At 40.1% G+C, this 15,333-nt stretch overlaps 1 protein-coding gene and 1 pseudogene across 2 annotated transcripts in view; one reads left to right on the forward strand and one right to left on the reverse strand.

Annotated features, from left to right (window-relative positions):
* The first annotated feature begins 356 nt into the window (after window positions 1–356).
* LOC141476778 (uncharacterized) lies at window positions 357–1,132 on the forward strand (annotated as a pseudogene).
* Window positions 1,133–7,300: 6,168 nt separating this feature from the next.
* Window positions 7,301–15,333, reverse strand: part of LOC141476564 (secretory carrier-associated membrane protein 1-like) — an 82,569-nt gene continuing 74,536 nt past the window's right edge. For both annotated transcript variants that reach the window (XM_074165257.1, XM_074165258.1), the window contains 2 exons: window positions 11,752–11,869; window positions 7,301–7,459 (listed from right to left, as the gene is read on the reverse strand). In XM_074165257.1, coding sequence (XP_074021358.1) covers window positions 7,301–7,459; window positions 11,752–11,869 — 277 coding nt within the window. The remainder of the gene's footprint in view (window positions 7,460–11,751; window positions 11,870–15,333) is intronic.

The following is a 15,333-nucleotide window of genomic DNA, read 5'->3' on the forward strand; positions in this document are numbered from 1 at the left end:
CTTGGTTGGAAGGGACCTTTGAGATCATGGAGTCCAACCACAAAAAGAAAAAACCCCAACCAAACACCATGTGTATATAGCAGGAATGATGTTGTTATAACTGACAAATTCTAATTGATTGGCTTACCTACTTTGGTCTCTCTGAAGAATTTGTATTTAAAACAATAAAAGTCAGCACTTTTTTTTTTTTTCTTATACAAAGGAGAAGCCTATTTTAATTAGGCTTTGTTTCCAAGGGCTCCCCTCACCTGTGAATATTTCACCACCACCTGATTTGGTACCATACTTTTCATTGAGCTGCTTTTTGATACTGAACTTCCTTAAAGTACAGTGCCTTCTTGGATAGTAAGTATATGATGGAGAGAGCAAAGTTGGTATGACACCATTTACACCAATCTTGAAGCAGTTAAAGTTGAGACCCTGCCAGGTTTCTTTGTCTTGAAACTTATAGTGCAAGGTTTGTGCCACTTGTTACTTAGCAGGTAAATGATTCTGGTTTAATTGACTGGGAAAAGAAGCTGTTGTTACACTGGCTTTCACCTGATTCTGATAAAATTGTTAGAAATCCCATTGTTAGAAATATTTCTACAGCCTTTATTAGAAACTCCTGAAATCCCAAACAGATGCCCACTCCCCATAGCACATCTGGGCATTATGTTGTGAATGCCAACAGCCTGGCCTGGGCTTTAGCCTCTCCTACAAATATAGATCACACATTGGACTTTAACAGTATTATTCTTTCTCTTGCTAGTGAAACTTCATTCCTAGTCTACAGATCAGTATGTGTCATGTCCCAGAGCCAGCTGAGTCCTTAAGAAATGTAAATTTTTTCAGGAAGTCATGCCAAATTCTAAATGAGTGGGAAGATCTTTTCTCATTTTTTTTAACTGCATGTAGTATGGACCCTTTTCCAACTAAATCAGCAGATATAAAACAGACCTTGCCAAAAATGACATTCCTTTCTCAAAGGCAGTTGGTTGTATTACTTGTGGTGTCGCATTGCTTACTAGAACTATTTCTGAAAGCAAATTTAAAAGGTATTAAAAAAAAGGAATTACAGAACTGTGGCTTAGGAGCACTGGGAAGAATTAATTTGAGAAGTAATTGCAATGAAATATTAAGTGAATTTTAGACTCTTCTTACTTCTTGGTAATGTTTAACATCATCCAATGCCAGTGTTCTCCATCACTTCACTGTATAATACAGAGAAGAGATTCTCATTTATGCCTGGTCAGTCCATTGAAGTGTGCCATTAGTTATTTATAGATATTAAAAGACTTAGAATTTTCTAAATTTTTAGAAAAATTTAGAAATTTCTCCAATTTAGAAACAAGGATGTCGTGCGGGACAGTATCAAATGCTTTGCACAAATCCGGGTAGATGATGTCAGTTGCTCTTCCCTTATCCACCAGTGCTGTAACCCCATCATAGAAGGTCACCAAATTTGTCAGGCACAATTGGCCCTTAGTGAAGCCATGTTGGCTGTCACTGATCACCTCCTTATTTTCCATGTGCCTTGGCAGTTTCCAGGAGGATCTGCTCCATGGTCTTGCCAGGCACAGAGGTGAGACCAAAGGGCCTGTAGTTCCCCAGGTCTTCCTTTTTTCCCTTTTTGAAAATGGGGGTTATGTTTCCCCTTTTCCAGTCAGTGGGAACTTCACTGGACTGCCACGACTTTTCAAATATGATGGATAGTGTCTTGGCAACTTCATCCACCAATTCCATCAGGACCTGTGGATGCATCTCAGCATTTATTTAATTAAAAAGCAAAGTTATGATGGACTGGAACCATTTATGCTAACTGCTTGCACAAAGCGAAGTATCTTTAACAAATCAAAATTACTAGCACAAAGCAGTATCTGAGGACAAAAATCACAGCCAGTGTGTCCTGTCCACTTCTGTGTTTTTCTTCTTGGGTTTTTTTCTCCTATAACACACAAACATACCTTCTGAAGAGCATGCACTTGGCTTGTCCAGCACAGCTGCAAGGTGATTCAAACCATCCTTCTGATGTTTGTCCTGAGCCCCCTACTGGAATGTGTGCTACAGAGGTTGGGGCACTAGCTCAGCTTTGCTTTGGATTAGAAGTAAACAATGACCAACCTTCATATACGTTACCAGCCTCTACTGTGATCTACAGAACACTTAGAAAAATTTAAAAGTAGTGTTTTTAAGTACAAAGGAAGTATTCTCAGTGGCATGTTTTGCTTTTGTTTGCATTTGTAACCAAGAAGAACCAGCTTTTCTGCTTGTTGCTAGTATATGATCAACTTGCTCTGCAACAGTGTAATCAACTAACTTGCAAGAATATCCATGTTCATCACACAGCACAGATAGAAGACAGGCTGGGAAAAAAATACAGAAAAAATATTAGAATTTCTTTTTCTTAGGGTTCTGTTTTTCTAGCAAGTGATAAGGTGGTATATATTGCGTATTTGGGTGCAGGGTGTACTGGTTAAATTTGACAGCTTTTAAAAGTAACTACTTCTTAATGTACATACACTGCATAAGATTTAGAAGAACTCGCTGTGGATTCTTTAAAACCTGTGTGCTAATTGGTTTTGTGGTATTGAAGAATTATTCAAACATCTGTGGTTTGATCAACTTTGTAAACTTATATTTTGTAAAGTGCCATAGACCTTTTTATAAAAATTGTAGCATTTTTTTAATAACAGGAATGGGTTTTGTTTGGGGGGGTTTATTTGTTTGGGGGGGTTGTTTATTTTTTATGGGTTTGGTTTTAAACAAGATACTTGAAAAGCGACTTCCCAGGGAAGAAGTGGCTGGAGTTTTGATGGTGTGGACAAAATAAGCATAGACTAATGCAACAACAACAACAAAAAAAAATCACTAATTTTGAAGATGAATAAAACAGTAGTAATAGTAGCTTAAAGAATTAAATGGAAACCTCTTCTAGATTGATTTGAAATACTCAGATCTATATAATACAGACAATTAAAATGTGAAGCTGTATCCATCTCTGACAATATACAATCTAAAAGCTGAAAAGGCTCAGCAAGTTTTCTTGATGTGCTTTATTTATAATGTGGCACTGCAAAAAACATTCCTATTGAGCTATTTCTGGGTTGTCTATATCACCTTTGTATCTATTTTACTCAATAAAGTTCTCTGGATTCTGAGATATTTTTTTTTCAGCCAAATCATTTCCATTTTGCATTGTTATCCCACGTCCTAGTGGTAAATGGAGAAGAGTTCAAGTCTTCCTTGAAAGAAGCGGGCACTGGTGCCTTCCACAAGGAATGGACAGAGCCCAACAAAAGCAGAGCATGGCAGCAACGTATACACCACAGCCATCTCGAATAGGAAGAGAGGATGTGGCAATCTAGCTAGAGTAGATTTTGAGCCATGGTTTATTTGTGGTACTGTTATTTTGTTCTTAAGTCACCACTATGTGCATTTGTTAGCATAAATTATGTACCTAATGTGTTATTTTTAATCTAAATTTCAATTAAAATGTGAACATTTAAAATCACAGTTCTCTTCCCTGCGCTGTCTTCTCTGTGTGTGCTTACTTTCCCAACTTGGTGCTTACAACTAGCCTGTGCAAATCAGGGGAATCATCTCCCCACAATAACACTTAAATTGTGCAATAATTTTAATCATAAAACATGGCTGTATCATGCTGCACAATTATACTTACCATTTACAAGAAAGTTCAAAAACTATTTAGTCTGCTGCCACTGCCACCCTAGATCTGTAATTTACAAAAAACCAGATCACATTGATGAAGAATTTCACTACTAAAAGATGCATGCATGCGCAGGTGTCTTCAAAAACTCATATCTGCTATCTCCCCAAAATAATCCTGACTGAACATTGGTCTCTGTATTGTGTATTTGCAAATATAACTATATCACAGTGGTCTAGATGAACTCATTTTTCCCTTCAAATAAAACCTGATAATAAATTCAGTACTAGAGAGCAGGTGTTACAGTTGATATGGTATGAAAAAAAAATCAACAGACTGTTATAGTGTCGCCAAAAAAAAAGCAAGACACAGCAGTCATACAGAAGTGTCAATTCATCAACAGAAATTAGGAAAATAATCAGTACCAAAGCAACACTGTTTTCAACAAATTCCTTTTACTTTCAGTGTTTTAGGATTCACTTAATACCTGTAGAATTTCATTCAGTAGTGACAGAACATGTTTAGATTTTAACCCTCTTAATTTTACAGTACAAGAAAGAGGGCTGCAAGTGTTTAAGAATCTTCTTCATAACAGCTGAGTAGACTAATTCTCGTTACCCTAATGTATTGTTTTGCTAGTGGACATTTTGCTTCCCCATTTCAGCAGAATTACAGCATTTATATACACAACTATAAAAACCAAGTGAGACTTTTACATAGATCAGACACCCTGCATGTTATCCTGACCTTTAAAATAAAAATCCCTATATTGTTCAAAACTATATAGAGCAAACATCCAGGAAAAAAGTGGGGTTTTTTATTCTATGACACTGTGTTAATTCAATAAATATACAAAACTTCTGAACTACTCAGACATACAACAGCGGGACAGAAGAAGTGCATTTGTAGAGAACCATGACATTCACCAGGATGGCAGAGCATTGTTAGTAATTTACAAAATATACAAATATCCCCCAGATAAATAAAACCAACTCCTAAATTACAGATCAAGGACTACAGACATTTCAGTGTTTAAACTTCATACTTTGTACTCAATTTGCCACATACTACAAAATGACAACTTAAGTGGGTGCCATACTCTAATTAATAAGAGACTGTAAAATCTAGTTTTAGTTAGGTACAAAATATTTTAACAAATATCAGCCTTCTGTTGTCAAAGCTAAACTCAATGATCTCCCTCCCTTTTGGGCTGCAAAGCGTCAGAAATTTCTGGTTTAAACATTTCATGTGTATCTGAATCTTGAATTTCACTTAGGATGTTTAAATCTGTACATTCGATCCATGACAATACAAATCAACAATCCCCATGCAAGAGAATATTAAATGTTTCCTCAAAGAGCAGTTAAACATCTGGGGAAAAAAAAAAATCTACCTGCCGAATTCAGGTTTTATTCCTAATTCTGTAATATATGTTATTATGCAATCTTAAAACTTAAATTAAATTGCTGGGATGATGTCCCTAGGATTCATATCCAAGAGATATCAAAGAAAATTGCTTAAATTTAGATTTAGAGGTAATCCATAGTAGAATTCCTAGATACAACCCTCAAGTTAAATTAAAAAGATTATGAAAAGAACAAACTTGATATACAACTGCTAGAAGTGTGATGCCTGATCTCAACAGAAAATTTTGGCTTTTGTCTGGAAAGCTTTTAATAACATTCCACACAAATTTAAGTTCAATGCTAGTATGTCCAGTAGTATAGAATTTTAGAGCTCCTATTATACAGAATATTTAAATTACGTTTAACTTCATGATGCAGAGAATATTTAGAAGCAAGTATATTCATTAATGTGATTTTCAGCATAGGTGAAACTACTATATTTATCCAAATTCAAGTTGGATTTAAAGAAATTGGTAAAAGAAAGGAGACTAATAAGGACTTTATGCTAACAGTACAATACTGATCCAGGGATTAAGTTAAGGGTTTTATTTTTTTGTAATGCTCTTATGTTATTATGAATACACTGTAGTGAAAAAGAATTAATCTATGAAAGTGTCCACATTCAGAATGTGGAGGGGGCTCAGAATTACTAAAGTACTTACTAAAGTAAATACTTCAGTCTTACTAAAGGTAATTCACCTTAAGAACTGAATTCATTTCAACCACAGTGTGTACTTATACAGGTTGTGGGATGTGTTCCCTTCCTATTTTATTTTTCTAAAACAGAGTTTAAAAAAAAAAGCCCAAGTATTGTGCATAAGACTCATGAGGCAATCCAAGACTATCAAGTAGCCTTCAAAGGAGAGAAACATCACTTTATCGTAAGACACGATTATATTCTAGAATATTTTGATGTACATTATGGATTGTTCCATTTTGAATCCATTATGGATTGTTCACTTCCACAGCACCAATTTAACCTATTAGGCCTCCAGTTCAATGAGTTAAAATTTAACTTTTCAAAAGATGAAGATTTCTCACTTTTTCAACTCAAAATAGTTTAAAAGCTTTTTTCCCCAGCTTAAATAAAATCTCAGAGACAGCTGAGTTATGTTAAAATTAAATCATGCATCTGCTAAATGCCATTGCTTAAAAAGCTTGAATTTAGACAGTATTCCTGGTAGAAAATTAAATACTGTATATTTAGATTTTTGGACAAGCAGTAAACAGTGACTGACAAGGCTAGAGATTTAGTACCACTGTTAAACACAAATCTACACTAAATAAAAAATCCCAAACACAACAAAAATATCACTGCATGTAAGAGGGAATGGGGACATGAAACTAGTGTTCTAAAGGTCAATATTTGTTTCTTTTCCAGCAAAATGGTTTCCCCAAGACATGAATACTGAAATTAAAAATAGCAAATATATAATCATTTAGCTTTGTGATTGAAGCCATCAGTTAACTTCCTTAAGCTGTACACTGCATTACACATTCTATTATTCTATTTGCACCACAGTAATTTCCCATAGGTAGAGAATACACCATGAAAACAGATACAAACAAATGCTATAATTATAAAAAGTGGCCCAGGTAAATTCTGGACCAAAACACTATTTAAAGAAGATCAGATAACAGTATTCATGCAAACTTACAGATTTATATCAAAAGACATATCCTAAAAAAACCCAAGAAAAGAATTTATAATATCTATCCTACTTGTATTGGTCCTCCAGCAGCTGCTGGAATTGAAAAAGTAGTAGATAAACCTAACTTTCTACATCTCTCAGTCTACCCCACTTCTTATAGAAGAAATAGGGAAAACAGTTCTTACAAAGAAGAAAAAAATTGATCCAAAGTGCTTTCCTGAAGTTAAAAAAAATACCAGAGTGAACCACTAAAAAACCCTCCAAATTCTTAATATATTTTATTTGATCATTATATACCACAAATCATTCTAAGGTCAATTGTTGAAATTATTTATCCTCCATAAAATATGGAAGGCTTTATATTCTAGAATGCAACATTTTAAAGAAGGGCAAAGAATTGTTATCTTTCTTTTTAAAATAAGTAAATTTATTATAAAATAAAACAAACATTTCCCATTTTACCCATGCACAGCTGCAGAAGAGACAAACATGCTGTGTGTATTTTGATCTATGCTTTTAGGGAATATAATAAGTGACTGGAAAATAAAGTACAATCAAAGAGAACCGTCGTGACTTTTTGTATTGTTCTACATTCAGTTATCCTTGAATGCATTTTGAGCTGCACTGGTTACTGCTGTTGATGCGGCGTTGGCTGCAGCAGTTTGTACGGTTTTGTTGGACATCACTCCCGTTGCAAACTCCTGTTGCGCTTTCTCAAAACTAGCACCAGTTGTGCGGTAGAGACCATGCACCTAGAGAGAAGGAAAACAATGAAAAAAGTGTGCTGAGCCTTCCATTTCTTGGTAGAGTAACAGCAAAGTCTCAAACATGAAGCAGAGCTGTGTGGTGGAGAAATATGGTTTGCTCATATGTTTGGAAGGATCCGGAAATGAGTAAACAGACTTTTTTTTTTCCACAAATCCTACAACTTTTGATTTCCCTGCTGTGCATGCACAGTTTGACTGTAGGGATACCTGTAACTTTTTGCAAGTTCAGAGGGGTCTTCACTAAAATGTGTGTGGTATCTACTGTCTGAAATAACATATTTAAATACACAAACAGGCTGCATCCTTAGCATAACGCAGGACCCATAGCCTGCAGAAGCATCTTCTGTCTCAATTTGTATACAACTTGGTGTACTCATTAAAAGCGTTTATAAGTGTGCATGCTAAAAGAAACAGCAGGAAACAAAACTAAAAAAGTATTTTTGAATCTAGTGTGTCAATAACATTCTGGTTGACATGGTTACAAGAACCTATTAGGCTAAGCAATGACAGAACATTAAAAAGTATAAAATATCCCAATACTGCAGATAAATATCTGCTAAACTAGTGTGATGACAAATTGCTCTGCATAATAAGCAAAGGTATTAACCGATATCGCTTAATCTCTAGTACAACCAAAAAAAAACCAAAACCTGAGTAACTTCCAAGTACCTGAGTATTAAAAGTAAAATACTATTTCTGATTCATATTCAAACAAGTCATGATAAAGTTGTCAATATTAGGAAGAGATTTTCATTCAATTGTAGCAGGAAAATTCATGTTGTAACATTTTTCTTTGTTATAAATGTGACTATTTCTCATTCATAATCATCATTTAGTGACAAAGGATGAGGAGAAGGCTGAGGTACTTAACGCCGCCTTTGCCTCTGTCTTTAGTAGTAGAGTAGGTTGTTCCCTGAGCACCCAGACCCCTGAGCTAGCAGATAGGGTCAGGGAGCAGAATGAAGCCCCCTCCGCAATCCAAAGGGAGGTGGTGAGGGACCTGCTCCAACACCTGGATATAAACAAGTCTGTGGGGCCAGATGGGCTCCACCCAAGGGTACTGAGGGAGCTGGTGGAAGTGCTCACTGAGCCACTTTCCATCATTTACCAACAGTCCTGGCAAACTGGGGAGGTCCCAGCTGACTGGCGTCTAGCAAATGTGACGCCCATCCACAAGAAGGGTCAGAAGGATGATCTGGAGAACTCCAGGCCTGTCAGTCTGACCTCGGTGCCTGGGAAGGTCATGGAACAGATCATCCTGAGTGCCATTATGCAGAGCATAAAGGACGCCCAGGTGATCAGGCCCAGCCAGCCCAGGTTCATGAGGGGCAGGTCCTGCTTGACAAACCTGATCTCCTTCTATGACAGTGACCTGCTTGGTGGATGAGGGAAAGGCTGTGGACATTGTTTACCTGGACTTCAGTAAGGCCTTTGATGCAGTCTCCCACAGTATCCTCCTGGAGAAACTGGCTACCCATGGCTTGGATGGGAGTACTCTCTACTGGGTTAAAAACTGGCTGGAGGCCAGGCCCAGAGAGTGGTGGTGAATGGAGTTAAATCCAGATGGCGGCCGGTCACGAGTGGAGTCCCCCAGGGCTCGGTACTGGGGCTGGTTCTCTTTAACATCTTTATCAGTGATCTGGACAAGGGGATCGAGTGCACCCTCAGTCAGTTTGCAGATGACACCAAGTTGGGTGGGAGTGTCGACCTGCTGGAGGGTAGAAAGGCTTTGCAGAGGGATCTGGACAGGCTGGATGGATGGGCCGAGGCCAATGGGATGAGGTTCAATAAGGCCAAGTGCCGGGTCCTGCCATTGTGTCACACCAATGCCATGCAGCGCTACAGGCTTGGGGCAGAGTGGCTGGAGCTGCCTGGCAGAAAAGGACCTGGGGGTGTTGGTCGACTGTCGGCTGAACATGAGCCAGCAGTGTGCCCAGGTGGCCAAGAAGGCCAACAGTATCTTGGCCTGTGTCAGGAACAGTGTGGTGAGTAGGACTCGAGAGGTGAGCGTCCCCCTGTACTGGGCACTGGTGAGGCCCCACCTTGAGTGCTGTGTCCAGTTTTGGGCCCCTTACCACAAAAAAGACATTGAGGTGCTGGAGTGGGTCCAGAGAAGGGCAACGAAGCTGGTGAGGGGTCTGGAGAGTAAGTCTTATGAGGAGCGGCTGAGGGAGCTGGGGTTGTTCAGCCTAGAGAAAAGGAGGCTGAGGGGAGACCTCTACAACTACCTGAAAGGAGGTTGTAGAGAGGCGGGGGTCGGTCTTTTCTCCCAAGTCACAGGCGATAGGAAATGAGGAAATGGCCTCAAGTTGCACCAGGGGAGGTTCAGATTGGACATCAGGAAAAATTTTTACACTGAAAGGGTTATTAAGCATTGGAATGGGCTGCCCAGGGAAGTGGTTGAGGCACCATCCCTTGGGGTAGTCAAAAGATGAATTGACATAGTGCTTAGTGACATGGTTTAGTGATGTGGTTTTTTGGGAGTTTTGGGGGGTTTTTATCAGAGTTAGGTTGATGGTTGGATTAGATAATCTTAAAGGTCCCTTCCAACCCAGACAATTCTATGATTGTATGATTCTATAAAGATACACCAGGTGTCCTGGTTTGAGGTAAAACAACTAATTTTCTGTTCAGTAATTTTACTTTTTAGCTAGGCCTCTTCTAACTAACTAAACTCTGAAATTAACGGCATATTGTTCAGAAACTGTTCACTCTCACAGTGATAAGACCTGATTATACCAAGGAATGGTATGTAGAGAGGCCCTTGCTTATACTTATTGCTATAACAACCAAGGTCAGGTAAATCTGTTATTTTCCCCATTGGAGGGTCGGAAGCGGAAAAGCATAGAGGGGTCACACCTGTAGGGAGGAGCAGACTGGACAGGTGACCCAAACCTGACCAACAGGGTATTCCATCCCATCGCCTCACGCTCAGTGTAAAAGCTGAGGGATCAAAGGGTCAACTCTCTTTCTTCAATGGCCAACGTCTGAGGAGGACCCTGTCTGTTCGTCTGCCTTTGATCCCGATTCAAGCATTCCTGACTCCAGAGCCAGAATCCAGCTCCTGTCCATCACCGCGTCCAGTCTGGGACTTTTTTTCCCTGTGCCTGCTGGTGACATGATCGTCATCCTGGGAGCTTGATACGGTTTTTTATATACTGTATACTTTTTTCTTTTTTTCTTTTCTTCTTATTATTTATTATTTCATTATTTATTATTATTTTCATGTAGTTTATTTTTTTTCTAAACTCATAAATCTCTTTATCTCTTCCTCTCCTCTCTTTTTTAGAGGGGGGAGGGAGGGGCCATCTGTCATTCTGATTGGTCAATCCAGCCAAAACCACAACACCAGGTCATATATGAATATGCATGTTTTTTTAACAGAATCTAGATGCATGTGGTAGAAGGAATGTAAAAAAATGCTCGCCATGCATTTTTCTTGCTTGATTCTTTCTCCTGTACCCGAGTATTTATGCAGAAAACAAATAAGGAGAAGGGATAACTCCAGGCTATGCTTAAAATTTCTAGTTTACTGTAAACAGGCCACAAGAATTTGGGTATGTGAAAACTTTTAAACTTAACTGTAACTGAGGTTGAATTATTAGCATTACCAAAACATCAGCAGCAGAATTCTCAGTTACATTTAATCAAAACAGCATAAAAAACTTACTAGCACATTAGTATCTAAACTTAGGCCTTCTGGATGGAAATTCACAAAAAGGAACTAAGGGAGAAAAGCAGCTTTGCTTTCTTTGAGCTTTTATGCTACACAATCAATTGACAGCAAAATGTTAAAATAATATAAGCAGAGAAATAAAAATCCTTTTCTGAGGTGCTAGGCATCTCCCTCTTCTATTGATTTTAATGGGAACGATTTTGATAAGAGCTGAAACTTAACAATAATTTGAATCATGCTTCATTCAACCTGACGAATCCCCACATATTTGAAAATTGCAACCTGGCATCTACAGGTCCTACCTTAGTGTCCATGCATTCACCTACCCTTTCATTGTGGGCTTACCTCCCAGCTTCTCTTATTCCAAGCTATCCTTCCCCATTTTAGTTTGCAGAAATAAGTGCACTGTAAAAACAGCATTTCATAACTCCATGACAGTATAACCAAAAAATACTATAGAAGCACAGTTGTTAAAAGGTAAGGCACAGACCCAAGAATATCATTTAATCCCCATTACTTTGTGAGAGAGTACCTTTCAAGCAGGAAAGCAAAATACAGATCAAACATAGGAAACATAAGAAGGGAATAATAAGTAACTTACCTTTTTAAACATAACTAATGAAATAACAGCAGATGCTGTGAAAAGTGCAGCTATGATTATCATCATAATGCCAACAGGGATACTCTTATTGAGACCAGTAAGAGATGAAATCCATCCACTGAAGGAAAAAGAAAATACAAACTTAATTAGCACAGCACATGAACCATTCAACCACAGGTATCCACATTAAGGGAAGCTTTATAACCTCCTGGTTCAGATCAACTGAATATTTTTTAAGTCATGAAAATTATACATGACCATATTTCTGTTCTATAATAAGCTTTTACAGCTTAGTTGCCATTTTCCCAATGCATGCAGTAAAACTATAAGGAAAATTTTAACAAAGATAATTATCCATCAGGAGAGTTGAGAAGAAATTAAGAGAGACATTAGAGAGTTGATCATCAACTTTTTGGGTTTTTTTGGTCATACTGTCATTTCAGAATAATTTAAGACTACATGACTTCATGGAAGAGAAAATGTCCCAAAAAAGATAGCTTTTAACTTCTTCAAAAATAAAACAAAAACATGCAACACAGTGGGAAAACTCATTGTCCTGGTTCTGGTGGGGATAGGGTTAATTCTCCCCAGGATCTAGCAGGGACACAGGTATTCCATCCCATAGGAGCCATGCCCAGGGGGTAGCTGGGAGCTGGCCGGGGGAGGGGGCAGGAAGTCACAGCATCCTGGGTGTGGTTAGGGAGCAGTGGTTTCATACTTGTGGTTGTATATTCCTCTCTCTCAGTGTTATTGTTGTTGTTTCTTGTTCCCTTTGCTGTTCTGTTAAATTGCCTTTGTCCCAACCCACGAGTTTTGCCTTTTTCTTCCCATTCTTCCCTCACGGCTGTGGTGGCGGTGGGCGGTCTGGTCTGAGCAAACGGCTGCCACCTGGTTCTTTGTTGCCATCTGAGGCCAAACCACACAGTCCTTTTTGGTGCCCAACGTGGGGCACTCAGAGGGCTGAGATAAAGACGATAACAACAAAGAGACCAGAGCTTGTTAAAACGAATTTGTTGAGTGCCTTTATTGTATTAGTTGAATAGCCGCCAGACACCATGTTGCTTTATTTGTTCTCGTGGCTCTGCTATGTAAATTCCTATATGGTTTATGTACTCCCCGCGATGCTGTTTATCACCTCAGAGAGAGGGATCAGGATTATAATTTTGCTGTCCTCTGTAATATCAATTTATGATATGATAGCATCACTGTTCAGACGGTTATGGGAGGGTGTTTATGTGGTATTGTTGTCCTTCCCGTACCTTGGGGGCTGTCTCTAGGAATTTATTAATAATCACACCCAACCTATGGGGGAAACAGGGGGGGATACTCTCCCCAGCTCTTTCACCTCCCTTTTCTATTTTGTGCTGGGTATGCCAGTTTTTGAGAATTTTGAATATCCTTGGGATGCTGAAACCAGCCTGGTCCTATTGTTATGTCTCCTGAATGTGTTCCACATCTTGTTTAAGGTCAAACAACTATTTAAGACTATCACCCAGGGATCTGCCCCGAGGCTGGACAGTCATGGGTAGCATGGGATGTGGGCGAAAATGGGCAGGTAGCTAGAGAGCTTCTTCACCTCCAATGGTTTGGGACTTCACCCCCGAACAACTACAGGACCCTGATAAAATGATAGAATATTTGAAAGGAAAATGTGGTGGCTATTCAGGTCTTTAAACTAGATGTGAAGGGGGAGGGGGGTAATAACATCAGGCCTGTCCTCGAGGCTCCTGAGGCAAAAGGAATCCGGGAAACACAGATAAAGCACCACAAAGGAAGGCCACCTGAAGAGCAACACGAAGGAAATGGAGCCATTCCAGCTAATAAGTCAGCCCCATTGGGCACCCAGCTGAAGGGCCTTTACACAAATGCACGCAGCATGGGGAACAAGCAAGAGGAGTTAGAGACGTACGCACGCCTCCAGGGCTACGATCTTATTGGCATTACTGAGACGTGGTGGGATGGCTCTTATGACTGGAGTGTTGGAATGGAGGGATACAGACTCTTCAGGAAGGACAGGCTGGGCAGACAGGGAGGGGGTGTTGCCCTCTATGTCAATGACCAGCTGGAGTGTGTGGAGCTCCACCTGGGGATGGATGAAGACCCAACAGAGAGCTTATGGGTCAGGATTAAAGGGAGAACAGGGTCAGGTGATGTTACAGTAGGGGTCTGCTACAGACCACCAGATCAGAGTGACAGGGAGGATGAGGCCCTCTATAGACAGATAGGAGCAGCATCGCACTCGCACACCCTGGTCCTCATGGGGGACTTCAACCACCCTGATATCTGTTGGAAGGACAACACAGCAGGGCACAAGAAATCCAGGAAGTTCTTGGAATGCATTGATGATAACTTTCTTCTTCAAATGATTGAGGAGCCAACAAGGAGAGGAGCTGTGCTGGACCTTGTCCTTACCAACAAGGAGGGGCTGATGGGGAATGTCAAGTTCAAGGGTAGCCTCAGCTGCAGCGACCACGAAATGGTAGAATTCAAGATTCATAGGAAAGTGAGGAGGGTGTGCAGCAAGCTTGCTACCCTGGACTTCAGAAGAGCAGACTTTGGTCTCCTGAGAGATCTGATTGGCAGGGTAGCATGGGAGAAAGAACTGGAGGGGAGAGGGGCCCAAGAAAGCTGGTTGGTATTCAAGGATCGCCTCCTCCAAGCACCTCAGGAGAGGTGCACCCCAAAAAAGAAGTAGTCAGGCAAAATAGCCAGCAGGCCTGCGTGGATGAACAAGGAACTGCTGGAGAAGCTCAGGACCAAAAAGGAGGCCTATAGAGGGTGGAAGTAGGGAGGGGTAGAATGGGCAGAATATAGAGAAACTGTCCGAGTGGCCAGGGGCCAGATCAGGCAAGCAAAAGCCCAGGCAGAACTAAATCTAGCCAGAGACATCAAAGACAATAAGAAAAACTTCTATAGATATGTTGGGATAAAGGCAAGACTAGGGAAGTTGTGGGCCCTCTCCGGAAGGAAACGGGAGACCTGGCCTCCCAGGATATGGATAAGGCTGAGCTACTGAATGACTTTTTTGCCTCAGTCTTCACTGGCAAGGGCTCTAACCACACTGCCCAAGTCACTGAAGGCAAAAACAGGGGCTCTGTGAATGAAGAACTGCCCACAGTAGGAGAAGATCAGGTTCGAGACCATCTAAGGAACCTGAAGGTGCATAAGTCCATGGGACCTGACGAAATCCATCCACGGGTCCTGAGGGAGCTGGCAGACAAAGTTGCTAAGCCGCTTTCCATCATATTTGAGAAATCGTGGCAATCTGGTGAAGTTCCCACTGACTGGAAAAAGGGGAACATAACCCCAATATTCAAAAAACCCAGGGAACTATAGGCCAGTCAGCCTCACCTCTGTGCCTGGCAAAATCATGGAGCAGATCCTCCTGGAATCTCTGCTAAGGCACATGGAAAATAGGGAGGTGATTGGAGACAGCCAACATGGCTTCACCAAGGGCAAATTGTGCCTGACTAATTTGGTGGCCTTTTACAATACTGCCACAGATTTGGTAGACAAGGGCAGAGCAACAGACATCATCTACCTGGACTTATGCAAAGTGTTTGACACTGTCCTGCACGACAT

Source organism: Numenius arquata, chromosome W (genome assembly GCF_964106895.1).
Source record: "Numenius arquata chromosome W, bNumArq3.hap1.1, whole genome shotgun sequence".
In the NCBI taxonomy this organism is placed as follows: Eukaryota; Metazoa; Chordata; class Aves; order Charadriiformes; family Scolopacidae; genus Numenius; species Numenius arquata.